At 41.1% G+C, this 27,994-nt stretch overlaps 1 protein-coding gene across 2 annotated transcripts in view; it reads left to right on the forward strand.

The window, feature by feature from the left end:
* The first annotated feature begins 2,264 nt into the window (after window positions 1-2,264).
* Window positions 2,265-27,994, forward strand: part of hmcn1 (hemicentin 1) — an 80,953-nt gene continuing 55,223 nt past the window's right edge. For both annotated transcript variants that reach the window (XM_047817997.1, XM_047817998.1), the window contains exons 1-10: window positions 2,265-2,701; window positions 20,675-20,745; window positions 21,387-21,545; window positions 21,686-21,808; window positions 23,040-23,211; window positions 23,603-23,709; window positions 26,413-26,533; window positions 27,231-27,494; window positions 27,608-27,752; window positions 27,857-27,978. In XM_047817997.1, coding sequence (XP_047673953.1) covers window positions 2,455-2,701; window positions 20,675-20,745; window positions 21,387-21,545; window positions 21,686-21,808; window positions 23,040-23,211; window positions 23,603-23,709; window positions 26,413-26,533; window positions 27,231-27,494; window positions 27,608-27,752; window positions 27,857-27,978 — 1,531 coding nt within the window. In that variant the 5' untranslated portion in view covers window positions 2,265-2,454. The remainder of the gene's footprint in view (window positions 2,702-20,674; window positions 20,746-21,386; window positions 21,546-21,685; window positions 21,809-23,039; window positions 23,212-23,602; window positions 23,710-26,412; window positions 26,534-27,230; window positions 27,495-27,607; window positions 27,753-27,856; window positions 27,979-27,994) is intronic.

A 27,994-nucleotide genomic window follows, 5' to 3' on the forward strand; every position in this document is an offset into this window, starting at 1 on the left:
GTGTGTGTTTGTGTGTGTGTGTGTGTGTGTGTGTGTGTGTGTGTGTGTGTGTGTGTGTGTGTGTGTGTGTGTGTGTGTGTGTGTGTGTGTGTGTGTGTGTGTGTGTGTGTGTGTTTAAATAAGGACATATTGACATATTTGTAGTATCTGATGTGGAGTGTGTCGATTCTGCGTTATACAGTATTTGGTACTGTGTGTCTTTCACCTTTGAACACAGTTCTTGCAACACACACACACACACACACACACACAAACACACACACACACACACACACACACACACACACACACACACACACACACACACACACACACACACACACACACACACACAAACACACACTTCCAGGCCGTGTTCCAAGTCCTTCAAAGCCAAATGGATGTGTCTGTCCAAGATAAACTGCCTATTCCTTTGCTGTTTCATCACTTCTGGCAAATGAAGACACAAGAGCTGAGCACCTGGTTCAACACAGTCTAGGAGGAATTCAGTTTAACACAACTGGAGTCCTCCTTCTAAAAATTTCTTATCCGCGTATGTGACAAAAATTTCATTCATCAGCTAAATCCTGAGATGAGAATAGATGGGGTCATTTGCAATTCAAAATATCTTTATTTAAATCAGTATAAGGTTGATTGGTTTTTCCCCATCATACAATGTTTGCATAAAGTCAACAAAAACATTTATCTATTTCAAGCACATGGAAATAAGCAAGAGCTAAGAGCTAAGATTTTAGAAAAACCGAACCTTTGCTAAAACTTCTAGCGTTAAGTTCACAAGCATCACTGTTTATGGTTGTGGTCAAAATATAAAGCTCGACATTGATATTGTTCAAGTTATTATTATTATTATTATTATTATTATTATTATTATTATTATTATTATTATTATTATTATTATTATTATTATTATTGTAGGTCCTTGACTTACGATCTTGCAATAGATCGTATTCTGTGACATTTTACTAATACAATGTCTTCCTCTAGTGTACATTTACTTCAACTGCAGCATCAATTAGTTGTCTTGATATAACCTCTCTCTCTCTCTCTCTCTCTCTCTCTCTCTCTCTCTCTCTCTCTATATATATATATCTATATCTATATATAACTTTCACTAGAAAAAAATTCACTGGATGTCTAGATTTCATCTAGCAGCTACATTTTTAATCAAAAACACCTGACCATTTTCTAAAAGTATCGATAATTATATAGTTTATCATTTCATGTTACAATAAATTAATACACATGCACTACGCAATATCTAACAGTGTAATTTCCCGCATGACCAGAAGGTGGCGACAGATACAAACGTCCTGAACCGATTAAAAATAATAATACAGAAGTTAGAGCGTCTCGCAATGTAGAGGTTACAATCAGTTCATTGTGCTATCGGTGTAAATACATGACAAGTGACTTTGATATAATTAATTATGTGTATTTTGCTGTCTTTTCATTACAGTGGTCTCTGGTCTACAATACCCTCAAAAATATGAAAAAAAATAATAATAAAAATAAATAAAATAAACAACTATTTCTTTAAAACCCATAATTATTTTTGGTCCAACCAGTTGGCATCAGAAGTCACGTATTTGTTTGTATGGAGTCCACCTGTGTCCACCATTAAAGTGTCACATGACCTCAATATAATAGCACCTGTTTCCAGAAGAGCTTGTTCTGTCCATACACACTGCATCTTGTACACCAAAGAGACACCAGAATAACACAAAAATAACTAATCCAGTGAGGGCAATTAAATTCATAAATTTAACAGAATAACTTCATAAACAACTGTATTAATGGAGACCCTGAAATTGTGTTAGAAATATATACTGAAAAGTAATATAAGATGATGTAATATTTTTTTATTTTAGTCAAGGTTATGAGACTATCCTGGTAAAAACACTGATTGCATCCCAGACCTTTACACACAACATGAGTATAAGATCTCATTAATCAGTGGACTTTATTACAGTAGAAGTTATTATTATGGTGATCAGGTGTCCACAGACTTTTGGCCAAATTTAAAATGTTAAACCTTTAGTGATTTTTGTAAGATTTCTAATTTAAAGGCTAGTCATTTAAAATGTCATGCTGTCAAGGGTTAAATGTTTTTTGTTTAATTCAACACTGCATGCCTCCACTTTATTTTAATGACACTGGATTTTGCATCTATACACACGTGTATTGCTTATTGAAACCCCGCCCCCCAGATCTAGGTCTGTCCAATCAGAGTGCAGGGTTCCTTCATTAATTTGCGCGCTGTTGTTTGTGAGCAGCTGTTCAGAAGGAGCGCAGTTAATGTTCAGAGCTCCGGAGGAGGAGGACGAACCTCTGGAGCTTCAGTCTGATCGGTTTCACTTCATGTCTTTATTTGTGGAGAAACATTCAGATATCGTCTCACAAATGCCTCGTCAGTTTAGTTGCTGAAAGTAAAAGAAGAGCGTTTAAAGTGCAGAGATGGGGCTCCTGTTTGACTTGGTGCTGGTTCGGATGGTGCTTTTCGGAGCTTTGTGTGCTGCACAGGACACTGCAGAACGGATCCCACAAGGAGCCTCTACTTTAGCTTTTGTCTTCGATGTCACCGGGTCCATGTATGACGACTTGGTGCAGGTTATTGAAGGAGCCTCGAAGATCCTGGAGACGTCCCTCAGCAGACCGAAGAGACCGCTGTATAACTTCGCACTGGTGCCTTTCCATGATCCGGGTAAACACACACACACACACACACACACACACACACACACACACACACACACACACACACACACACACACACACACATTATATATATATATATACATGTATACACACACACACACACACACACACACACACATATATATATATATACATGTATACACACACATACACACACACACACACACACACACACACACACATATATATATATATATATATATATATATATATATATATATATATATATACTACACACACACACACACACACACACATATATACATGTATACACACACACACACACACACACACACACACACACACACACACACATATATATACATGTATTCACACACACACATACACACACATACACACATACATATATACATACTACACACACACACACACACATACATATACAGTATACATATAAACAGATACACATACACACACACTCTGACTACTTCCATTAATTCAGGAGTTTATTATTTTGCTTATTCCTACCCATTATGATTTAGATTCGTTTCAGATTTTACACTAGCTGCTTTCTTGTTATCATTCAAAACAAACATGCATCAGTGAAACCTCCCCTTTAAAGATCCCCTTTATTAGATTCTTTGTGCCAGAGGTGTGACAGATGTCGCAGTTTACTGACAGAGTGACAAAATACACCAACGCAGAATTAACACCTAAGGCGTTGGATTAACTCATGCAGGTCTTTCCAGCTGGATTTGAATGAACACTCGAAGAATTGGCGTTTTAGAAATATCCAGATGTTTCTTCACTCTCCTTTTTTTTTTCTTTTTTTTTATGATGAAGTGAGTTAGTTCACGGTGGAAATACAAAGCCAGACTTGGGTCTTCATGCACTTCTTACACTCTTCTTGTCAAACCGTGAACATTATTTTATCCCTTGTTTAAGAAGTTTGACAGTGTATGTGATTAATAAACAATGCACGCTGGAATGAGAGACACACTCGTCTTTCTTTACACTGTGTGAAACAAGCAGAGTTTTATGGAGGTGTCGAACAACAAACGTCTGGTCTGGAAAACCTGAATGAAAAATTCTTTTTGCTTATTCAGGACGTAGTAAAGGACTCAGAGACATATAGATCAGACAGAACTGTCAGGTATATAGATATGAGATCAGCCCAGCTGAGTCTGACTTAGTGCTGATTTCCACCCAGGTGCAGCCACACAGCCACACTGCGCTACATACAGTATTATGTAAAAGCCTTTATATTATATCTTGTATAGGGATCTGTTCAGGGCCTCAGCCTCTGACACGACTCGTAACGCCATGCACCAAATCGGTTTTCCATCCGCTTTCAAGATGCACGCGGGATCCGGTTACATGTTGCTATCTTGTGTAACTAAACGAGAGAGATGTGCAGCACAAAAGTAAAAGAGATGACCCTCAGAGAGAGGACGCAGCTTTTAACCGATTTTCCAGATGTGCCGCATCATACCAAAAACAACATGTCACGCTCTTTATGTTTCAGTGCCGATTGCTTGTATCGAGCCTGGTGTGAAGGCCAACGAAAATAAACCCTGTTTTAAAGAAAAGTAGATGTGGGCGTTCCTGAGATAAATATTCACCCCTGATGAGATTTATGTGTTTGATCACACATGTTGGAATGGATGTTGGAACTGATGCAAAGTCCATGCTGCTTAAATGGAAAGTTTATAGTGATGTCAGCAGGCGTTGCTCGTAAGTCCATATGCCTAGGTGTAACACAGTTCTATATATGTAGAGTATTTCCTGGATGTAGTCCTCATTCTGAGGCGCAGCTCTGAAGACAGAGGTAGTGCGTTTGCTCCTCTACCAATGCTAAAAGTCATTAAACGAAAGGCATGCGTTTATTCCCGTGATCAGGAAGTAAAACTTGTTTATTTTGGCTGTTTTTGAATCAGTGACCTTAGCCTATTGTATTTACTCAGCAAACTGGCCGGAAGAGGGCTGGGGGTGTGTGTGTGTGTGCTGTTTGGAGACTTTGGGGGTTCTGCTGTGGATAGATGTTCCTCTGATGAACTCTTAAGAGTGCTGAGGAAGAGGAGGACGAAAAAAGTGTGGGGAAAAAAGTCAAGACTCAACTAATCGAATAGTGGGATATAACGTGTAGGTTAACGACTATGCAAAAGGATATCAAAAGAATAACTTTTGAAAATGTCCTACTTGTTTGAATAACCTTCAATATCTGGAACATGGTAATAAATATGTTAAGACGTGACCTCAGGACGGAAACTTGGGGATGTGGGCGGGATGATGCCATCAACTCTGCAGATTATTATTGTCCAATAACACATAACAAAAAAATGTCGTACTATTTTAAATTCGATGATTTAAGTTTGGCCCAACCAGAAGCACAGGAGACACTCGCTCAGATACGCTGAAGTCTGCTAACCGGCGTAAATGTCCATGCCTCTTTTCATCATGCGCCAAAATCACTGGCGATGCTCCTGAAGAGCCTGAGAAGTATAATTTGGTAAAACAGAAGATATTCAAACCCCAGATATTAAGACAGTCTATGATGACCCTGACCTGGAAGAGGAAATGGAGTACGGCCTTAAGGTATAAGGTTGTGGAAAAAAAAAACATTATTAGGTGGCCTCACTGAGTTTCACGTGTCCTGAGAGGTTTAAAAATCTCCAGCTCACAGCATGTGACCACAGGCTTATACTGTCTCTCTCTCTCTCTCTCTCTCTCTCTCTCTCTCTCTCACACTCTCTTTCTCTTTCTCTCTCTGTCACTCCCCCATCTCTGGCCTGTAAATGTACCTCCTGTGAAGCACATTCCCTGTTCCAGCATGTTTGCTTATGCGTACGTACAAACAACTGCTGTAAAGGCTTTTTTTTAAGGCACAGTAAGGGGGAGCAGCAGTGAGTGTCTTAACACATGCGCATACACGCACACACACACACACACACACACACACACACACACACACACACACACACACACACACACACACACACTTAATCTTTTGGCCTTTTCGGCAACAAAACCAAGAAAAAAAAACTTGAAGTTGTCAGAAAAATGTTTTGACAGTTGTAGCCAGAGGATGAGATACAGCGTTCGAATGCGTTCGGTTCCAGCCCCGTGGCTCTGAACACTTTTCCTGAACGTCCTAACAGGCTCCTGATGGACTCGCGTGTCACACACTGGCCAGATGACGAGAGGGAAATTCATTTGTTGTGCTTTGGAAGTCAGAGATAGTTTTCTTTTCCAGAGCGAAAATGCACATCCACACGTCTCGTGTTGTTTTACCGGGAGGAAGGAAATACCTTCCTTCTTATTCTTCGCATTTTCTGTCATCATGTCGTTCTCGGAGTTAAAGCACGCCTGATCTCTACAGATGAAGATCGTCCTGTTGCATTGCTTCTCAACACTCAACTGTCCAGGAGCGATGTATCATGATCAGTGTTGTGTTAGTTACTAAGAAATAGTAAGTAGTTACAGTTACTAGTTACTTCGTTCAAAAAGTAACTCAATTACTTTGTTGATTACTTGCAACAAAAAGTAACACGTTGCTAATAAAAGTAACTTAAAACGTAAAAAAACGTTCTTTAATGTTCACATTAACCTTCGAACCAGAAAGACACAGCTTACATTTGACTAAAAGGTTTTTGTCTTATGCTCAACTAAAGTGAAATAACTCGCCGTTACTGTCGCACATACTTGAATAAACGGAAACACGCCCACAGTGTGGCGTCTTCGTCGTGTTTACAGGTTGGCATCCACCAATCCTACAGTGCGTCGCTGCTGTAAACAGGTTAGGCTGTAGGCTACACTTCAGCCAAAATGAATTAATTTAAAATAGTAACAGACAAACGCACCATACGGTAACGCTAATGGTGTTACTTTATTCAAGAAGTAATGTATTAGTTACTGTCAGAAGTTTCGTTCGTCCGTTCGTTCGCTCGTGCTCTGGATTTTCGTCCCGCCTCACCTTCATGGCTCCCTGTAGTTTTCTACATATTTCAAAGCCCCCAGAAAGAACCAAAGCTGCACTTAACCTTAAAAAACATCCAAACACATCTAAGGCAGATTCCCTTGTTAAAGATTGTCTTGACACCACTAAAGCTCTGAGAGGCTCGAGTCATCTTCGAATCCCCCGCCCAAGCGAGATTACAAGGATGGTGGATTCGGCGGGCCCATAATGATGCCATTAGGCAGGAATTCCTGGAGGGCGAGGCTTTTTTTTTTTTTTTCTTTTTTTTTTTTTTCCTCTCGTCCGAGTCAGGAGTGTATCCAAGCACGGTATAATTCCCCTGTCTCATCTCTGTAATGACGAACAAAGAATATCATAATGGCCCCTAATTTGAGAGCAGCACATGTGCTTATGTCAGCGCCTCAGGTGTTGCACGAGCAATCATTTCCAAATAACGTGGAAGCTCATGGGTAGCTTTCCAGGCAACAAAGACTTTCTTCATAATATCCTGCCTCAGCAGTGGGAATATTCTGGAAATGATCTGTTTCTCTTAAGTTATATTTCATTTAATCTAGGCATAAGCAAGGTTCAGATGATTTCTGTTATGCGTCCTGACTAAACAGACTAGCGCCGGGTCTTGTGTACTGTTCAAGATCGTTCTTACGCCAACTGGTTTTAATGAGGGAAGTTAAAAGTGATGGCTATTGCCTCCTTTTAGCCCAGTAAGATATTCTTAAGATAATCTTCTTCTTATGAGTGGCTAAAAAGTGAAAGTCTGCTGTAACATGCGAGCCATTTCCAACATCTCTGGAAAAATAGTCAATGAGTTTACTGTCATACACGAGCTAGCAAGATCAGCTAGTGTGCGTGTAGTTTGAACTTTTTTTCCTGTGCTTCAAGGGTTTCCTCAGAGATCTCCGGTTTCCTTCCCCAGTCCAAAGACCCCATCCTTTTCCCTTTGGTTTCTCATTAGCTAATGATAAGTAATGGAAATCTAATAGCTAATGATCCAGAATTTATAATACATCTTCTTTCTAAGATGTAGCCTTATGTTATGTTACGTTATGTTAGCTAGGACTTTCATGTAACTTGCTAGACTGCAAACAAATCTCTGATAGATGAGCCACATTATGTTGTGTTGCTTTATAGAGGATGTTACGAACGATTAGGTTGTCATGCCGATATTATCAGGTGTAACCTGGCCGCCCCGTTGGGAAAGTTCTGTCAGTTTTCCTATCATGAAAACCTTTCACATTACCTTCAAATCTCTAGCCTTAGCAGGCTTCTGGATCTTCTATCTGAGGAAATCCTTTTGAATGTAAAGTTGGGTTTTCAGTTTGAAACACAAACTATGACACCAATCAGGACGAAGGCAGAAAGTTTTGGAGGGAAAGGATAGAAGGTTTTATTTTTTTCACATATACATTACAGCAGTAATGAGTGAAAATTTTTATTCACATATCCCAACTTTGGAGGTTGGGGTCAGAGCACAGGGTCAGCTATGATACAGCATTCCTGGAGCAGTGAGGGTTAAGGGCCTCACTCAGGGGCCCAAGAGTGGCAGCTTTGCAGTGCTGTGGCTTGAACCCTGATCCCCCAATAAACAATCCAAAGACTTAACCACTTGAGCCTCCACTGGCCCTATTGTGCTCACTGAGGTTCATCAACGTTTTACACAGGAAAACCTTGGGAACAAGGAAGGTTTCCTCTGATCAACCACCCTAAAGGTTTTCATATCATCTGACCCACTTTACTGTTTAAGCTGGAAAAATCTGGAGAGCTGGAACCAGAACAAGACAGACTATTTAGTGCGTTTACATTTCTTTTACCATCAGCAGACTCGATTTATGAGCTATACGCTCGAGACGACTCGATCTACGAAGATCGAACTCTTGAACGGTTTCCAAGAGCTGCCCTTAAACTTCCTGGGAGTTTACAAGATGAAAGAGAAGATAACGATGGTGCAATGCCTGAAATCCAAACCGCATCAGAGCAAATTATTAACTAATAAAAGTTTGTAATATAATAAAAGTTCTGCAGGAGTTTGTTATATATAAACGATATAAAAATATTAGATAGTTTAATGTGTTCATTTTTCTATTGCAGTCATTTGATACTTAAAAGTCATGGAGCAATCGGTTCCAGACCAGTTTGGAGAACGGAACTGAACAATTTTTTGCCCCGAGCAGATATTCCACAGAAAACGTAATCATATTTAACCGTTTAACCGTATTGAAAAGAAACCGTAATTGGAAATCTCTGTTGCTGGTTATTTTTCGGTCCGTGTTGCCCACTGGCTTATTATTTCTGTCTGAGATGATGATGATGATTCAAACATCGTCATCCCAAATGGTTTGGATCAGCAGAACATCTCACATGATTAAATCTCATTCATTTCTTTTAGCTCAGGCTGTGAAGCAGTTTTTTCACCCGAAGCATTAGCTTCGATTAGCTACCTAAACACTTTGGGATCAGGATCAGGATCAGCATGCTCTTTTGTGTTTTTATTCCATAATCGTTTATCTTTTCAAAGGCAATATTGACGGATATCATTCCATTTTTCGCCGTCGTTTCTCTTTCGATGCTGCACACCGACAAAGCGAATTTAACGACGTATAAAAGTTAACAAACTAATTGGTCTTTAGGCTAAATATCAAGCAGCGGCGGTGGTCATGAAATTTTCCTTACAGTAAGAGCTTTTTTGAACCACAATTTTACGGCGCAGTTAAAGAGCCGAACGTCTAGACCGTCGTTAAAGCGAAGGATATTAAACGCAATCGTGTTGTATATTTAATTATGCCTTATTTTACTACAAGGCGGGAAAGGCATTTGGTCTGGATTAAAGGAAAACGTCTGAGCTGGCAGTCACCAGGCCAACCTCACACACTTTGAATTGATTTTATTTATTTCATTTTATTTTTTTGCTGAAAACCATGCAGACAAATCACAGAGAGTGAAGTTTTTTCTTTTTCCGACCTCTGAATAAGTTCAGCTTCCATGAGCAGACGACTAAACAGCGCTCATGTACAGCTGAAGATGATGAATGAGACAGTCTCGGTTTTTTCCCTAGTGCTGGAAGCTGAAGGAGAAAGCGCATCCCATTCTCCCTTTTTTATTGAAGAGAGTTCTATTTCTTTCACTTTTCATTCGTTCTCCTTTCAACCCCTGGCTTTCTTTCATTCCTTCCTCCCTCTCTCTCTCTCTCTCTCTCTCTCACTCTCTGTCTCTCTCTCTCCTTCATCTCCCAGCCAGGCTTCATAGCACTGAAACATTTCCTGAATGGCTACAAAAGAGGCCAGTTAGCTCCCGATTGGCATTTCAGCATCTGTGTGTGTGTGTGTGTGTGTGTGTGTGTGTGTGTGTGTGTGTGTGTGTGTGTGTGTGTGTGTGTGTGTGTGTGTGTGAGAGTGAGAGAGAGAGAGAGAGAGAGAGAGAGAGAGAGAGAGAGAGAGATCAATAACTGTGGAGGTTTGACTGTAGATTTCAAGACACAGACTTTTGCTATTCGATAAAGCGAGGCATCTACGAACAGAAACGCTTTTGAACTTGTTACCTGACGTGACGTTACACGTGACTCTTCCAGTATCTCATTCCATCTTTCCTCATGATCACCGTCAAAACGTTCCTGCGCTCTTCATACTGTATATTTGTCTTCAGCACCAAGATCACAAATCGTGCGTCAGTCAGAAATGGCTGTATTTTGTAAAGCAGAATGAAAACCATGTGTTCGTCTGTACGGCGTTTGCAGACGCTGACTGAACCCTGCATGCTGCTGTGATTTACTGAGGTGTAATAACATGTCCTTGATCATGGGCTGGCCACGCTCCAGACCCTTTGTAATTCACCTCCTTCTGTGATACAATTACGACCGTGTCAGATAAACGAGCCGTGAACGACGAGCACAGGTGAGCGCAGCCTCGTGTCGTTTTTGTTCCAGGTTTGAAAGCATTGCCAAGCAGTCAGACATGACCTCAGGGATCGTTGACATGTTTTATGGTCTTTGTTGGAAACAAGGTTATGAGCCTTGCGGGATCCACCCACATGAAGAGCTCAGTAATCGAGAATAATGTGGAGTGTCAATATTTTTGAGGCTCGTACGTGAAGTCTCTCGTACGCATGTTTCTTCATGAGCGAAGCCACAGACGGATAAATATTGACAAATGTCTATTAATGAAAAGTGAACAAAAAAGAAGTGAAAGTAAACAAGTAATTCAAAAGACACGAGTGATGGCATGAGTTTCAATTCCAACTGGAGAATTAAATGCTAGAAATATATTTAGTTTAAAAATGACAATTTGCACAAGTGATATTGAATCATATCATTATAATATATTTGTGAGTTCTTATTCTTGTGGCATTTAGGAAGAGAAGTTTTGAATGTTGCCTCTCCGCCTGCTTCTTACCCCTGGGGGCTGGGGTTCGACTCCCAGCTCTGCCCTGTGTGGGTGTGGGTCTGTATGTACTGTAGCATTTTCTCCTTCTGTTTTCGGGTGGTTACCTCAGGATACCCTAGTTTCCTCCCCCAGTCCAAAGACATGCACTATAGGCTAACTAAATAATCTGTAGTGTGTGTGTTTGTCCTGGCAATCGGTTGCCTTCCTCCATCACCCCCATCCTTGGGCTCGACCCTAGTCTCCCCTCGACCCTGTGTAGGATAATCGCTACAGAAAAAGAATAGCTGGATTATAACAAGCACATTAACCCTTGTCATTCATGTTACCGCCAGAATGGCTATAATACCATTATATTTTACATTCACTGTATTTTAGCAATGTCGCTGTAACTCTCCCCAGTTTATCCCCAGTTTAACCATAACAGCATTATGTTCCACTGCGTGTCAGCGCCTTCTCGCAATGAGCCCACAAGCACATTGTGTTCTTGCTGTCATCACTTCACAGAGATGCCAGGAGGATTGTCTCATCTCATCACAACACCTTTTAGCGATTATCCGTCCCGGCAAACAAGAAAACATCTGTCCCATCTGATTGATGGCCACGACGCTGTTTGCCATGCAGAAGCTTCCCCAGAGTCTGAGACAAGCGACTTAAAATAATGATGAGTATTTGCGTAGACGTTACAGAATTAGCACACAGATGGCCAATGTCTGGTGCTGAACCCATCTAAACTCAAATATGTTTCTCAATAAGTTTGACAATTTCACTAGTCGTTTATTCCTGTTGAATTATTCAGCTTCAGGAGTGGGCACGGTGGCTTAGTGGTTAGCACGTTCGCCTCACACCTCCAGGGTTGGGGGTTCGATTCCCACCTCCGCCTTGTGTGTGTGGAGTTTGCATGTTCTCCCCATGCCTCGGGGGGTTTCCTCCGGGTACTCCGGTTTCCTCCCCCGGTCCAAAGACATGCATGGTAGGTTAATTGGCATCTCTGGAAAATTGTCCGTAGTGTGTGAGTGTGTGTGTGTGTGTGTGTGTGTGTGTGTGTGTGTGCCCTGTGATGGGTTAGCACTCCGTCCAGGGTGTATCCTGCCTTGATGCTCGATGACGCCCAAATGACGATGAGGTTCCCTTCTGAGTCTGGTTCCTCTCAAGGTTTCTTCCTCATGTCATCTTAGGGAACTTTCCTCACCACCCACCGTCACCTCAGGCCTGGTCATTACATACAGTACAGACGTTAGAGATAAATAGTAATCGTTTCTGTACTGTAAAGCTGCTATAGAAATAAATTGAACCGAATTGAGTTATAGCGAGCTTGGATGTTTTGGCTTCATCAGCAGTTCAGCATTAGACCCGCTTTCTCCTTAAACGCACACCCAGTGGTGCACAGCTGTAAAACAGCGTGGTTTACACAGAACACACACTCTCATTGTAATGAGGACCATGCAACACGTTGTTATTTGTCAGACAGTAGGACATTTATCCAGCACTCGTCTGTCCAGGACACCCTATTTATTCACCGTGCTTTCACTGGAGCATGACCGGCGTGAACACAATCTTTATACGTGAAGCGTTTTTGTGATTGTGAAGCTTCTTCTCTTTTTAAAAGACTTCTCTACACTTTCTCTCCATGGAAGAAAATGTTTGAATTTGTAAGTTTCACCTCAGATGAAATATTGCTTTAAGCATTTCTTTTTTTTGGTGTTTTACATTTTGATCATTTGGATAATTGGGAAGTTGAAAAAAGTTTCCACTTTTATTGTAATATAATAATAATAAAAATAAAAAAAATAAAGAGAGACACACAGAGAGAGTCAGAGAGAGAGAGACAGGCAGAGAGAGAGACAGGCAGAGAGAGAGAGAGAGAGAGAGAGAGAGAGGGAGAGAGAGTCTGGCAGAGAGAGAGAGAGAGAGAGAGAGAGAGAGAGAGAGAGAGAGAGAGAGAGAGAGAGAGAGAGAGAGAGAGACTGGCAGACAGACAGACAGACAGAGAGAGAGAGAGAGAGAGAGAGAGAGAGACAGGCAGACACAGAGAGAGAGAGAGAGAGAGAGAGAGAGACAGGCAGACACAGAGAGAGAGACAGACAGAGAGACAGACAAAGAAACAGAGAGAGAGAGAGAGAGAGAGAGAGACAGACAGACAGAGAGAGAGAGACAGACAGAGATAGAGAGAGAGAGAGAGAGAGAGAGAGAGAGACAGACAGACAGACAGACAGACAGAGAGAGAGAGAGAGAGAGAGAGAGAGAGAGAGGCAGCCAGACACAGAGAGAGAGAGAGAGAGAGAGAAACAGAAAAACAGAGAGAGAGAGAGAGAGAGAGAGAGAGAGAGAGAGAGAGAGAGAGAGAGAGAGAGAGAGAGAGAGAGAGAGAGAGAGTCCCAGCTGAAGAGAAGCAGCATCCCTATTGCATGATGCTGCCACCAGCATGTTTCACCATGGTTATGTTATGTTCTGTAATTATTTTATTATGGATCGCTTTGTCCTGAAAGGAGAAGGAAGTGTACGACTTATTATATGCTTTATTCTAATAATCTGTTAAAGCTCAACTGAACCAAAAACACCAATGTGCTCCTAACACATAAAATGGTTAAGATTAAAACTAATCTGAATTTTATTCTTGTTCCATCGAATGAGGTAGAAATGACTTTGTATGATTCGTGTCTGATTCCTTTCACTCCTGCTCTTTGTCTATGTTTCCATGCACAGATTTTGATTTCTTCCACATAATTGAATCTAGGTCACATTTCGAGGCAGATGCAAGACAGAAATTGACCTCTGTAAAGTTCAGGGTTTAATATCTACCAGACATTCGGTGAGGATGCAGGAAAAAAACATGGGGGAAAACGCTTGCTTTATTAACGCAATCACTTTTACATGCTTTTTTTTTTCCTTTTCAAATTTAAACCTTTTCTTTCTTATTCTCTGTCTCTGAAGTAAACGTTTGCCGGAACATCATTGGAGAACCTGACGCCTGCGATTTAGCCGCCTAAAGTTGTGCCCTAAGGCTCAGCGTGTCACAGAGTGTAACTGATCTAAACCAGAACCACACGGGTTTGGAGTTCTTTTTCCACTGCAGTGGTGTGTTGTGGGTTTAGCGGTACTTCACTGCAGGGGGTCTACACACAGCTAAAATCAGATAAAACTCCACTGTTAAACATTTTCTGTTCTATAAACCACACACTGTTTGGCGTAACTCTGCCGAGGCGCCCGGTTCCCTTTCCATACGAACATTCTCTCCATCCAGTACCTACAGATTATAGACTCTTTTCCGTGATACAGGAAGTGCATGAGCACGAAACAAAGTGCCCTTACTAACAGTCAGCTTAGAAAAGGGGGAAAAAAAGCTGAATGGAATTTCTTTTACTCTTCTGGTTCTTCACAAAGGCTCCTTGTTTGTGAGCTGCACTACACAATCTTGAACCAATTCAATTAACCACAGGATAGTGTGCGCTGTAAAGTTTTTATTTAGCAAAGTATTCGAGTAGGAAATAATAAAGAAAAAGACCATCCAGACAACCAGAGTTATCCTTTTCTTAGAGTTAAAGAAAAAGGGACTAAAAGGGTCAAAAGTCTAGTTTGATTGATTTAAAAAAAAACTTTAAACTCCTAGAATCAGTTGTTTAATTTATTCAGTAAATGCTGGAGGCTGGGGATAGGATTGAAAGATCATGTGATTTTGTAAGACGTTTGACTATATTTAATCACAATTTTACTAAATAAATAAATAAATAAATAAATAAATAAATAAATAAATAAATAAATAAATCGCCATAAAAAGCTGTAAAAATTTTTTAAATTTAACTTAACATCCCCAAAAATAATGATACGTGTATATACGTGTATATGTGTGTGTGTGTGTGTATATACTGTATATATATATTACACACACACACACACACACACACACACACACACACACACACATATACTGTATACCTACAGTTTTGATCTTAGGCTTTTCATTAATCAGCACTAATGTGTTATTTTATATTTTAATTTGAAAACGTTTTGCATTTGTTTGTTGTTGCTAGTTTGAGTTTAGAAATACAAATTTCAGCATTATCAGTAATCTGTGTGTGCATTTTCCTTGAGAACCAAGCAAGTTGACTCATGATACCATTTGTTTATTATATCGCAATCGCATATCGCAATCGCAATATTGACCTCAATAATTGCAATATGACATTTTCCCCAAATCGTGCAGCCCTAGAATGAATGAATATTTACAAAGTGCAAACACGATATTTGTGACATCACTGAATCACTCAGTTCTCAGCGCCTGCGGGAAATTCAAGGTGAAAGGAACTAAGGAAACAAGGAAGTGTGGAAATAAAGGAGGTAATAAAGAAGGAAGGTAGAAATTAAATATTAGGAGTGAATTAAGGAAGGAAGAAAATGTGTAAGGAAGAAATGACAAAGACATTAAAGGAAGGAATTACAGAAGTAATAAAGAAAGGAATTAAGAAAAAAAGTAAGGATGGATATAAAAAAGGAAGGAAATTATGTAAGGAAATACTAACAAGGAGGATGTAAATAAAAAACAGAGAAGGAAGTAATAACGAAAGAGAGAATGAAATAAGGAAAGGTGGAAATAAAAAGAAGGAAGGAAGGAAGGAAGATAAGATGTAGAGAAACAATGAAGGAATGAATCAAGTAAAGGAACCAAGGAAACAAAGAAGTGCACAAATAAATGAGTGAAAGAAGAAATGAAGGAAGAAAGAAAGGATAAAAGGAAATCCTAACATTAAACTTTAACCCAAGCTTTTGTTTTCTATATGTATTATTGAACGCTTCTGATTGGCTGATCAGACGACTGCATGAAGGTACTGGTGTTCCTAATAAAGTGACCCTGTGAGTAGATAAGGGGTTTGTGTTGGTTTGTTTGTTTTTGTTGAACATGTGAAACCACTTCCTGTTTTCTAATTCTTTAGTGAAATCTTTTCATTCCTTTGAGTCGTCTCATGAGAGAAACATATAAACAGGTCTAAAATTAGACATTGGGGATTAGTCATTGTTCATTATTCCCCACCAGAAGCACACTAGATGACACATGGTCCCAATAGCAGTAGTTAGTACAGCACAATAAATACAACCTGCAAGGCAGGAAAAGAAAGAAAGAAAACAAATGTGAGATTTAATACCATTACATTCACAGCTATACAAACTGAGAGAGTCTCTCTCTCTCTCTCTCTCTCTCTCTCTCTCTCTCTCTCTCTCTCTCTCTCTCTCTCTCTGTCCCTTTCTCTTTCTGTCTCTCTCACTCTATCTGTCTCTTTCTCTGTCTCTGTGTTGTGCTCTCTCTCTCTCGTTGATCGCTGTCTGTCTTTCTGTTTTTCTCTCTGTCTCTCTCTCTCTCTCTCTCTCTCTCTCTCTGTCCCTTTCTCTTTCTGTCTCCCTCTGTCTCTCTCACTCTGTCAATCTGTCTCTGTCTCTGTGTTTTGCTCTCTCTCTCTCGCTTGCTAGCTGTCTGTCTTTCTGCCTGTCTGTCTCTCTCTCTCTCTCTCTCTCTCTCTCTCTCTCTCTCTCTCTCTCTGTCCCTTTCTCTTTCTGTCTCCCTCTGTCTCTCTCACTCTGTCTATCTGTCTCTTTCTCTGTCTCTGTGTTGTGCTCTCTCTCTCTCGCTTGATCGCTGTCTTTCTCTCTGTCCCCCCCCCTCTCTCTCCCTCTCGCTTGCTAGCTGTCTGTCTTTCTGTCTCTCTCTCTCTCTCTCTCTCTCTGTCCCTTTCTCTTTCTCTCTCCCTCTGTTTCTCTCACTCTCTCTATCTGTCTCTTTCTCTGTCTCTGTGTTGTGCCCTCTCCCTCTCGCTTGCTAGCTGTCTGTCTTTCTGTCTCTCCTCTCTCTCTCTCTCTCTCTCTCTCTCTCTCTCTCTCTCTCTCTCTCTCTCTCTCTCTCTGTCCCTTTCTCTTTCTCTCTCCCTCTGTTTCTCTCACTCTCTCTATCTGTCTCTTTCTCTGTCTCTGTGTTGTGCCCTCTCCCTCTCGCTTGCTAGCTGTCTGTCTTTCTGTCTCTCTCTCTCTCTATCTCTCTCTATCTCTCTCTCGCTTGCTCGCTGTCTGTCTTTCTGTTTTTCTCTCTCTGTCTCTCTCTATGTCTCTCTCTCAATCTTGCTTGCTCGCTGTCTGTCTTTCTGTTTTTCTCTCTCTGTCCCACTCTATCTCTCTCTCTCTCTTTCAGAAATACCTCACTTTCATTTAAACTCTCAGGCTACTTGAGCTTGAGGTCTTTCCAGTGTTCTTAATCTCATCAGCCTGCTGTTAGCACTTAAACATCCCAACGATCCATGAAGGAACATGAACTCATCTAACGTTACGTCAGATTCCAAAACGACCGGATTTGCAGTAAAAGGCACTTTATTAGGCACCAAATCTTAAAAAAAAACCCTCTAAATTGTTTTGTTGTGGTTGCTTGTTTTTGTTTTTTGGACAAAAGCTGAATTTTTGGCATTCGAAAAAAAAAACACATTAGAATTTTGAAGAGAAACTGAAAAAAGGAGAGGCGACCGATTAGAGCCGCCGTAACACGCACGATAAAAATCATTCGTTCAATCGAACATTCGTTTCCATCGCAATAAACATAACTCTAAATGAATAAACAAATACGACTTGTTTTATCGCAATCATTCTATGATAAAAAGTCAACCTTCGCTGTTTCACTGATGCTCAGGCTTTGAGACGCTTGATAAATTTGCAGACTTTCTCTTCTCACAGCCGGAGAAAGGATGACGGAATGACGAAAGTTTTCTGCTTGGTCCAAGAGCCGGGGTCAGACAGTGGCGGGGCCAGCTGTGATAAAACTGTTTAATCAGAAGATACGACTCGAGGCTGTGTAAAGTTTTCCATTTTCTATCAGATTTACTGCAGACAGACGCACTTCTGTAGCAGAAGGACTTCGTTTCATTTCATATCAAGTGAACCGGTCCGTGTTCACATGGCTCATCAAGTCATCAAGTCGTACATAAACCTATGTACCGGAGTGTCCTTTTTATAACGTACAAAACAAACATAAAATTTAAACAATACACAAGACGACATCGCAAGTCGTTTCGCCATCTTGAAGGTGTTTGTTGAGATTCCGACTTTGATAGAATGATGTATTTCTGGTGGTGGTTCTGTTTCGGATGAACAGTATGATGCTGTAGCCTGGTGACCCCTGAGCAATCAGGAGCATTTCTGTGCTCGTGTATGTGGAAGAGGGTGGAGTGCACTTTCCTCTGAGTGTGTCACGTCATTCCGTGATGCCGTAACGAGGAGCAGGTCAGAAAGACGTGCTTCAGACGGCATCGTGTGACGGATGAAACCCTCCGCATTGTCGAGTGATATGAGAACGCTGGAATTGACCAAACCTGGGTGAAATCTGCTGTAGGTTCATGCGATATTTCAACCTAGATGAGTTGCAGGATCTGACTTTTTAATTGCACCAGTTTTTCCAGACCAGATCTGGATAAGTACTCTAAGGTTCGATTCAACCTCATCTAACCTCTTTAGCGATATAGTTCAAAATATCACACTTTCGAGACTCCTCGTTAAACACGTTGTTGGAACTCTTCCGTTTCTCTCTTTTTTTTCCCTGCACAGTTGTACGCATCAGGCATGAGTCCCTTTCATCCTATGCCTTGTTTAAAAAGCAGAACAGCTGCAGCGATGAAGTCATCCGTCTCTCCGCTCGCTACGAACGCCCTTGGAACGAGCAGCTCAGAAAAGTTTCACAGCTCGTTACAATGAAGAACAAAGCGATCTGAGGGGAAAAAAGGAAACTACCGAACTTTAGAAGAAGAAAGCGGGTTTTTTGAGGTTATACACGAGCAACTGCAGAACCATGACCTCACGCTAACGGATACAGACGAAAATACCTGAGCTGTAAGGTCTTTCCCGTCGTGGGGGACAACAGCTGAGGAGAACAGGATACTCGACGTCGCTAACAAGACTCCCGCTGTCTGTGTGCAGCGAACGCGGGCCTGTTAGCCGCAGCAAAGACTCCCTTTACAGATATCCATAAAACCTTTAATGAAAAAAAAGATTCACCACGAAACACACCGGATCTAACCGTATCCTTATTTTATACAGCTACACTGGCTTGTGGAAAGGGTCCATTATAAAGTCTATAAAATATTACAGCAGATTGAGGGAGGAATAAAAAGAATATTTCCGCTCGTTACCACTGGAGTTTATACTTAGTAAATGTTTTAAACTGTCAAGCAACAGTTTCTGAAGAAATTTTTTTTAACTATTGTTACTATTAAGTTTTATTAAGCACGACTATGAAATGCACGGCTATTAAAATCTCTGACCAGATAATACACCAGAAGACCATAAACGCTTCCATTGTGTTTACAAGTGTCTCTTTAATGAACCTAATGGAATTCAATCATTTGCTTCCAAAATAATTTTGTTGCTGTTAACAGATCAGTTTGTTAGATGTACTGTACTGGTATAAGGAAATACTACACTGGTGAGCTGAGGAAGAAATGGAAATACTGATGGAAATACTTTTAAGGTGTTTGGCAGATGCCCTTATCTAGAGCAACTTCCTTTTTTTTAATACAACTGAGAAATTGAGGCTTAAGGGCCTTGTTTAGGGACCCAGAAGTTGCAGCAAAGTGGATCTGGGATTTGAACACACAACCCTTTGGTAGATTGGTAGACCAACACCTTAACTACTAAAGGTTGTGGGTTCGAGTCTCTGGCCACGACTGAGGTGCCCTTGAGCAAGGCACCGAACCCCCCCCAACTGCTCCCGGGCACCGCAGCATAAATGGCTGCCCGCTGCTCCGGGTGTGTGTTCACGGTGTGTGTGTGTGTGTGTGTGTGTGTGTGTTCACTGCTGTGTGTGTGTTTGTGTTCACTGCTGTGTGTGTGCACTTTGGATGGTTTAAATGAAGAGAACGAATTCTGAGTATGGGTCACAAAACTTAGCCGTATGTCACGTCACTTCTTCTTCGCTTCTAGACTACCACATGACCAATTACTGTAGCTTAAATTAGCCGTGTCCTTGGTGACCATGTCCTTGGTGTCAAAAAAAAAAAAGATATGCGGATATGCGGTCAGGCAGATTTAAGAACAAAACTATTACATCCAGCTTGTATAAAATCTTACATTTCTTACAATCTTACAAGTTTTTAATGACTAGCTTGAATAACGGAGAGTGAGCCTGATGGTTTGGACATGTTCAGAGGAGGGAGAGGGAGTATATTAGTAGGAGAATGTTGGACATGGAGCTGCCAGGCAGGAGGCAAAGACGAAGGCCAAAAAGAAGGTACTGTATATGGATGTAATTAATGAGGATTTGAAGCTAGTGGGTGCAAGTGTTGAGGATGCAGAAGATAGGGATAGGTGGAGAGAGATGATTCGCCGTGGCGACCCCTGAAGGGAAAACATACTGTAGCAGGACCTCTTTATTGCAGCAAAATCGTTCGATTTATTTGCGAGCTTCTTTATTTTTTACTTTACTGCGGAAAACTACTGTAATTGGCGAATTGGTGAAATTCCTGTCATGACTTTCTGTGAGAGCTGTGCTCGTGTTCCACACACGTGATTCCAAGAGAACTTTAGTGGAATGTGTGTTGTGATGTCACATGTCACGTCTCGGACCAGACCTGTAAATAAACCTCTATATATTTGCTTGATTTTTACTCTTTGTTTGTTTGTTTTGCAGAGATCGGGCCAGTTACCATAACAACAGATCCCAAGAAGTTCCAGACCGAGCTGCAGGAGCTCTATGTACAGGTGAGTTTATAGGATTTTTTTTGGTGTGTGTGTGTGTGATAAGATACAAACTCTATCTACAAGGCTTCTTGATTGTCTGTGCTGTGAATCGCCGGATCTTTTCCTCGGTCGAGCTGCTCCGTGTTCCAATACACTCGATCACGGATCTCTGAGACGTTTTAGTCGGTTGTGTTGGCCGGCGTCCGGTGCAGATGTTCATGCGTGTGGGTGTGTGCATTTCCTAAGGTGCAACTAAATGGGAGAAATCAGGTTTGAATTAAAACACAAAGAGATGAAATGCATGAAATAATTTATCATCTCAATACCGCGAGCAGGAGACATCATACATATGCTTAGGCTGTTGAAACGGTTCAGGTGTGTATGTCAGCGAGTGGGTTTTTTCGATGGGAATCTTTTTATTCCAGATGTTTGAAGGCTTAAGGCTGGGGAGGAGATGAGATCCCAGTAAACACAGAAGGATGACACACACACACACACACACACACACACATGCAGGGATCTGCAATGTGTATTTTATTTATTTGGAGAAATAAACACAACACATTCTCCGACGATTATTATAGATAATTATTCACATCTGTGTAACAGTCGCTTACTGTAATCTCTAACTCTGTAAATAATTAACCCCCGTGATCCGACAGGGTGGAGGAGACTGTCCAGAGATGAGCATCGGAGCCATCAAGATCGCTCTGGAAATCTCGCTGCCGGGTTCCTTCATTTACGTCTTCACAGATGCTCGATCCAAAGATTACAAACTGACCCACGAGGTCCTGCAGCTCATCCAACAGAAACAGTCTCAGGTACTGACACACCGTCTCGCCCTCCTCACACACCGCAGCCTCGGCTTCCTCCAGCTTCTCTGATGTGCGTGTGTGTGTGTGTGTGTGTGTGTGTGTGTGTGTGTGTGTGTGTGTGTGTGTGTGTGTGTGTGTGTGTGCAGGTGGTGTTTGTGTTGACTGGCGACTGTGATGACAGATCACACATCGGTTACAAGGTTTATGAAGAAATCGCTTCCACCAGCTCAGGACAGGTGTTCCATCTGGACAAGAAACAGGTCAATGAGGTCAGGACTTTTTTTTTCAACCTCCCCCTCCAACCGTCTGTTCGTCTATCAATTCTTTCTTTCTTTCTTTCTTTCTTTCTTTCTTTCTTTCTTTCTTTCTTTCTTTCTTTCTTTCTTTCGTTTGTACTGGCTTTATTTCATACCATCTGTCTTTTTCTTTCTTTCTTTCTTTCTTTCTTTCTTTCTTTCTTTCTTTCTTTCTTTCTTTCTTTCTTTCTTTCTTTCTTTCTTTCTTTCTTTCTTTCACCTGTGTGTCTTTCACTTACTTGTCAAAAAAGACTCACAAGACTGTGTGTGTGTGTGTGTGTGTGTGTGTGTGTGTGTGTGTGTGTGTGTGTGTGTGTGTGTGTGTGTAAGAACAATTGCATAAACTAAGCATAAACTCGATGCCCAGTCTTCAGAGTCATGAGTCAGTCAGTCTTCCTCCCTCTGCTGAAACAGCCTCTAATACTAACTGTACACACACACACACACACACACACACACACACACACACACACACACACAGTTTTTGATGAAGATCTCAGTTTGTTTCTTTTTAGTTAAACACTCACAACTCCGTAGTCCATGAAATTTCCATGAAATCGCCTTTGTTTATCTTTCAGCGTTTTTATCTCATTACTTTCTTCATCTTAATAACCTTTTATGAGCATCTCATAACTCTGCAGGTAAACTAATAGAACCTTACTGAGCATGTGCAGTAAGAACCAACGAGAACAAAGGAAACGTAACAGTCACTGTGTGTGTACCAGAAGTCACTACTGTAACTGTGTTACCACTCAACACAACACAGTAAAGTTCCTGCTAGTGTACCTCTGGTCTTACACGAAACTCCCCGGAGTGTCTGAAAACAGGGCTAAATGATAAAATATGGCCTTTGCTGCTACTGACAACGACGACAACAACAGGCTCGTTCACAGCCGTTCCGTGCGCTTCACGTTCAATCAGCACTATTCCAAACACTTCCAGATTTGTGTTGTGGATGTTTTTAAATCTGTTTGTGCGTAGCTCTAGTATTGCGGCTCTGGTAAACATCTAAGCATTTGACAAGACTCAATGTTCAAACCAGATGTGCATCCATTTGGCCAAAAAAAAAAAAAAACGCAAAGATTGATCAAATTGATGATCCCTGTCATAACCTGTAATCTAATCGTCCACTCAAACAGCTGTCCTCACTACCGCACATTTTTCTGACCATTGTGTTGTGAATGTCTTTTTTTTTTTTTTTAAGGTTCTTAAATGGGTGGAGGAGGCAGTGCAGTCCTCTAAAGTCCACCTGCTGTCCACCGACCACTACAGTCCAGTCAGCAACACCTGGAAGATCCCGTTTGACCCCAGCCTTAAGGAGGTCACAGTCGCCCTTAGCGGTCCGGCCCCAAACATCGAGATACGCAACCCTCAGGGTAGGTACAGGGTCGGTCAGGTCAGCGTCCTCATCAAATCCAATCTTCTACCCTTTTTTTTTTTTTAATCAGACACAGGGAATAACGATATTCCACAAATTCCGATCTATTAAATTCCCAAAACAAGTGTTAGGCTCAGCGAAACACTGACATGTTATATTTCTGTGTTTGTTGAAAGTGAATCATTTTCTGTACAATGAATCGACTCGCATGAAATTGATTCACAGAGCTTCATAACACAGGCCAGAGAATCGATCATGGAACAATAATTTGATTAGTTTTTATTATCAGATCTGATTTATTTTTTATTAGATAGTTGTTTTAATGTCCATTTGTCGAGGACAAAGAGTGCCTTGATGTACATACGGGATATTGTGACGTTTCTTCACAGGGAAACTGATTGGGAACAAAGATGGACTGACCGAGTTGCTTCACATCCCCAACTCAGCCAAAATTCTAAACCTCAAAGACCCAGAGCCGGGCATGTGGTCCATAAAGGTGAGCATGGAGCCACGGCCTCATCTGGAACACAGAATAAAGTGACTTGGTGTAATATGATAAGAGGAGAGGAGATGAGAGAAGGTGAGAGGAGTGCTGGTGAGCAGAGGTGAGGTTATATCTCCCACAACAGGTTATAACCTCACAACAGGTGAGTTGAGGTGAGGTGAGATGAAAGTAGGTGAGGTGAGGTGAGAGGAGATGAGATGAAGAGAAGAGCTGAGATAGGAGCCAAGATTAGATGAAAGGAGGTGAGATGAGAGAAGATGAGATGAGAGGAGGTGAGATTATATGAGAGTAGGTGAGTCCAGGTGAGAGGCAATGAGATGAGAGGAGATTAGAGGAGCTGAGATGAGACGAGAGGAAGTCAGATGAGAGGAGGTGAGATAAGATCAGAGGAAGTGAGGTGAGAGGTGACAAAATGAGGTGAGGTGAGCGGATGTGAGATTATATGCGAGTACAGTAAGTGAGTCCAGGTTAGAGGAGGTAAGATTACTGTATATGAGAGTAGGTGAGATGAAAATTGGTGAGGTGAGAGGAGATCGGGTGAGATGAGAGTAGGTGAGGAGAGAGAGAAGGTGAGGTGACGTGAGAGGAGAGGGGGTGAGGTGAGAGGTGATAAAAGGAGAGGAGACGAAAGAAGATAGAAGACAGCAGTGGAAGTAAGAGGAGTAACCTCCATGAAAATAGTATTTTCATAAATAGAAATAGTAAAAATAGGACTAATATTTATGCATGAACAATATCTATGAGAGACACGAGCGACTTGAGAATATTCTGTCATGAATTTAATTTGTTCTGTTAATATACAGTACAGACTGATGTTAACGAGAGCGAGTGCACACTGGGTTTAAGCTCTGCAGTGACAGAGATAGCAGAGCTCCCAGCCAGAGCCAGGGCACATTCAGGACATGGTTTAATTTACAGTAACAGAGAGTTCGTTGTCTTCGGCTCCTGTTTTGACAAACTGCAGAATCGACTGATTTGGAAGCGAGTCACTGTGTTAGAAGCGTGTTCTGGTGCTCTCTGCTATTCACATGGAGTTTGTTTTCGCAACACACTTAACTAGTTACTGTCTGAACTTTATTAAGCATCAGTCACCGAGCCTGTAAACGTAGTTCCATGTCGGTCCTCTCTCGCTCTCGAATCTCCTCCTCTGAAATTTTCTCCTTCTCTCCTCCCATGACTACATATGTTTATTATTTTTCCTCCTCTTTTGTTTTTCTCCCTCCTTGGATACTCAGATTTTTCCCTCCGGTTTCCCTCGTGGGCTGAACGAAGGTTCTGTCTCTTGACAAACAGCGCTAGTCTGAATGATCTCATTTTAAAAAGACGATGTATCATTGAAAAAAAGTAGTAACTTTCCCCGTTATGCTCTGTACGATTGCAACTTAAATCGCTTTGTATTTTAACTCTTTTTTCCCCCACATTTTTAGTCACTGAGGAACTTTTTTGCTAAATCGTTGCTCTGTGACAATTTTATCCACGTATAAACACCGTCTTTAATCCTATTAACCAACACAATCGACTTCTAGGACATTTTCATTCAGTGTAAACAAACGAATGATTTTATCGAAGTGAGTCTGATCTAAACGAGTCAGGACTCTGTTGGTTTTCAATGCGAGACGTGTTTTTTTCCCCCTCCGTTGATAACCTTACACAGAATTTTATTGGATGAAGAAGTTTTGGCTGTTTGTGAACAAACACATGGAGCATCTCAGAAAACAGAAATTGGGTTTGATATCATTTACTTTGACAATACAAACATTTCTGTGGAAAAAAAATAACGTTTTTGTTTTTGGGAACTCTACTGTATGAACAAATTGCAGCTAGTAGTCTAATTAAAAATAGAAATACTTATAAAACGCTACAAATTTCTAAAAATCCAGAGTCTCTACTTTGATATGAGCTTCGTATTAACAGCACTGTGGCGTGTGACAAGACAAAGACATTCAGTGCAGAGTCTATAGTCTAGAAATCATAATTTGGCCATTAATACATTTTGTACCTGTATTTTGGTGACACATTCATGATCGTTATGCTACAACTGAATATAGTTCCAAACTTTAGCTAGCTAGCTATGCTGCTATCAGGTTTGTTTAGGTATCTTTTACACTACTGGCTATCGTGTAAGACAGTCAAACACAAACATCAGACAGAAGTCAGTATAACTTCCTATTTCTGCAGGAAGACCAGATTTGATTGGATTGTCTGGATGTTGTTTGGCTCAGTGATAGAATATAGAAGTAGTTTATCTGAATCGATCGTGTTTTTTCCCCCCAGTTAATTAGGCACCTGATCTGTAGCAGTCGAAAAACCGTACACCTCATTATTGCTTTAACAATCCTTTTTAAAAATTCTTTCTTCCGTCTTCTCCTGTTTTTCCCTCACAGGAGTAACCTTGTAGGGCCACTGACCTCGGCGATGACTACTTCTTGGCTTCATACGCCATTTTTTAATGGCCCCATGATAATGGCTTAGGAAGGTTGTAATTTCAGAAGTATGTGAGCAGCCCTTAGGAACAGTTGCCATAGTGCGTGTGCATGAAGGGGCTGAAAACAAAGTTCTTTGAAAAACTTTTTCAAGCCTCTGTGTTTAATGTTAAACTGATGTTTCCGTGCCTCGTTATATCAAAATTGATCAGTAAGAAAGCCTCCATTTAACTTTAACATTTAAAAATTTTATTTTTTTTTTGGACTCTAGACGGTCAGCGAGGGTCGACACTCCGTCCGTATCACAGGCCTAAGCACCATCGACTTCCGGGCCGGATTTTCCAGGAAGCACACCCTGGACTTTAAAATGACCTCCAGCAGACCTGTACAAGGTTTAAACCCTTAGACTCACTCCATCACTCTTTCCGAGTGTTTTCTTACTTTTTTCTAATCTCAATCAATTCTATTTGTTTTATCTTTATTCTATAGGTTGTATAGAATCTATTGTGTATTTGCATTTCAGATAAATCATATTCATTAACATAAGACAGTTAATTTATGTACTTATTCAATCCATTCCATTCAGTAGTCAGGGCACTGACAGAGCAGCCCTTAAAATGGCCGACTCCTCGTTCATATAATTAACGAAGTAATGAAAAAAAAATCACCGAATAAAATGCACCGTAAAAAACCAGGGCGCATCGGCACTCACTACGTTCCCTGAAAGAATGATGTCATATGTTCTGAAAACTAATTTCAGTTTTATTAGACGCTCTGTATACGGTCCGTTTGAGACCAATGACTTTTAAGTGTTTTATGATTTGTTAAAAAAATCCAAAGGACAACAGATATATATAGAGCTGGATATTATAGCTGCTCTCAAGACATACAGAAGACGATACAGAAATGCATCAGGTATCGTTCTATAGCTTCCAGTGTAGAGGCTAAAAATAGGTTAAAAAGAAAAGCCTTGAAAACAATAGATGAGATTCTTAGAATAGTACAAACTCCTGTGTGTCTTTCTTACAGTTGTATATTTGCACAAAGAATCTTTCTATATTTCTGTCCATCTTTCTCACACACACACAGGTGTCTCCACCTTCATCCTACTAAACACGACCGGCTTGTCTCATCCTGCACGTGCTGATCAGCTAGAGCTCCTGAGCATCACTGGCGGAGTGATAAAGACGTTGCCCATCCGCTACTATCCCGAACGCAAGCCCTATGGTATCTGGAACATAACAGACTTCATGCCGCCCAACGAAGCTTTTTTCCTCAGAGTCAACGGCTACGATCGTGAAGGCTTCCTCTTCCAGAGAGTCTCCAGTGTCTTGTTCTCCAGCATCATTCCAGGTCAGTGTTACCGGTAGAGGCTTCGCTTGCTCTAGTGCCTGTGTGACGTTTGGAGGTAATCAACAAAAAGAAATCCAGAAAACTTTTTTTTGTCATGATTTTTTTGCCTCCAGGAGCCCCGAAGGTGAGCATGCCTTCCACCACACCGGGTTACTACCTGCAGAAGGGTGAAGTTACATGTCAGGTGGACAGTCTGATCCCCTTCACCCTGCGCTTCAGCCGGGAAGGCAAGCACCTGGGTGTGGATCAGATCTTCAGGTGCTTCATTCTGACACTAATAAATATTTACATTTTCTATTTGGTTCTAAATGATACCTTCAAAGCTTTAACTCCATCACACTGCTTTGGATTAACTGCAACAGTGAGTCTACTAATGCATCATGGGAGATTGCGAGGGTTTCTCTGAAGGACGAAGGCTTCTACGATTGCATTGCCATCAGCAGCGCCGGAACTGGGCGAGCACAGACTTTTCTGGACGTTTCTGGTGAGAATCAGATACA

The sequence above is a fragment of the Tachysurus fulvidraco genome, chromosome 9 (assembly GCF_022655615.1).
Source record: "Tachysurus fulvidraco isolate hzauxx_2018 chromosome 9, HZAU_PFXX_2.0, whole genome shotgun sequence".
Taxonomy (NCBI): Eukaryota; Metazoa; Chordata; class Actinopteri; order Siluriformes; family Bagridae; genus Tachysurus; species Tachysurus fulvidraco.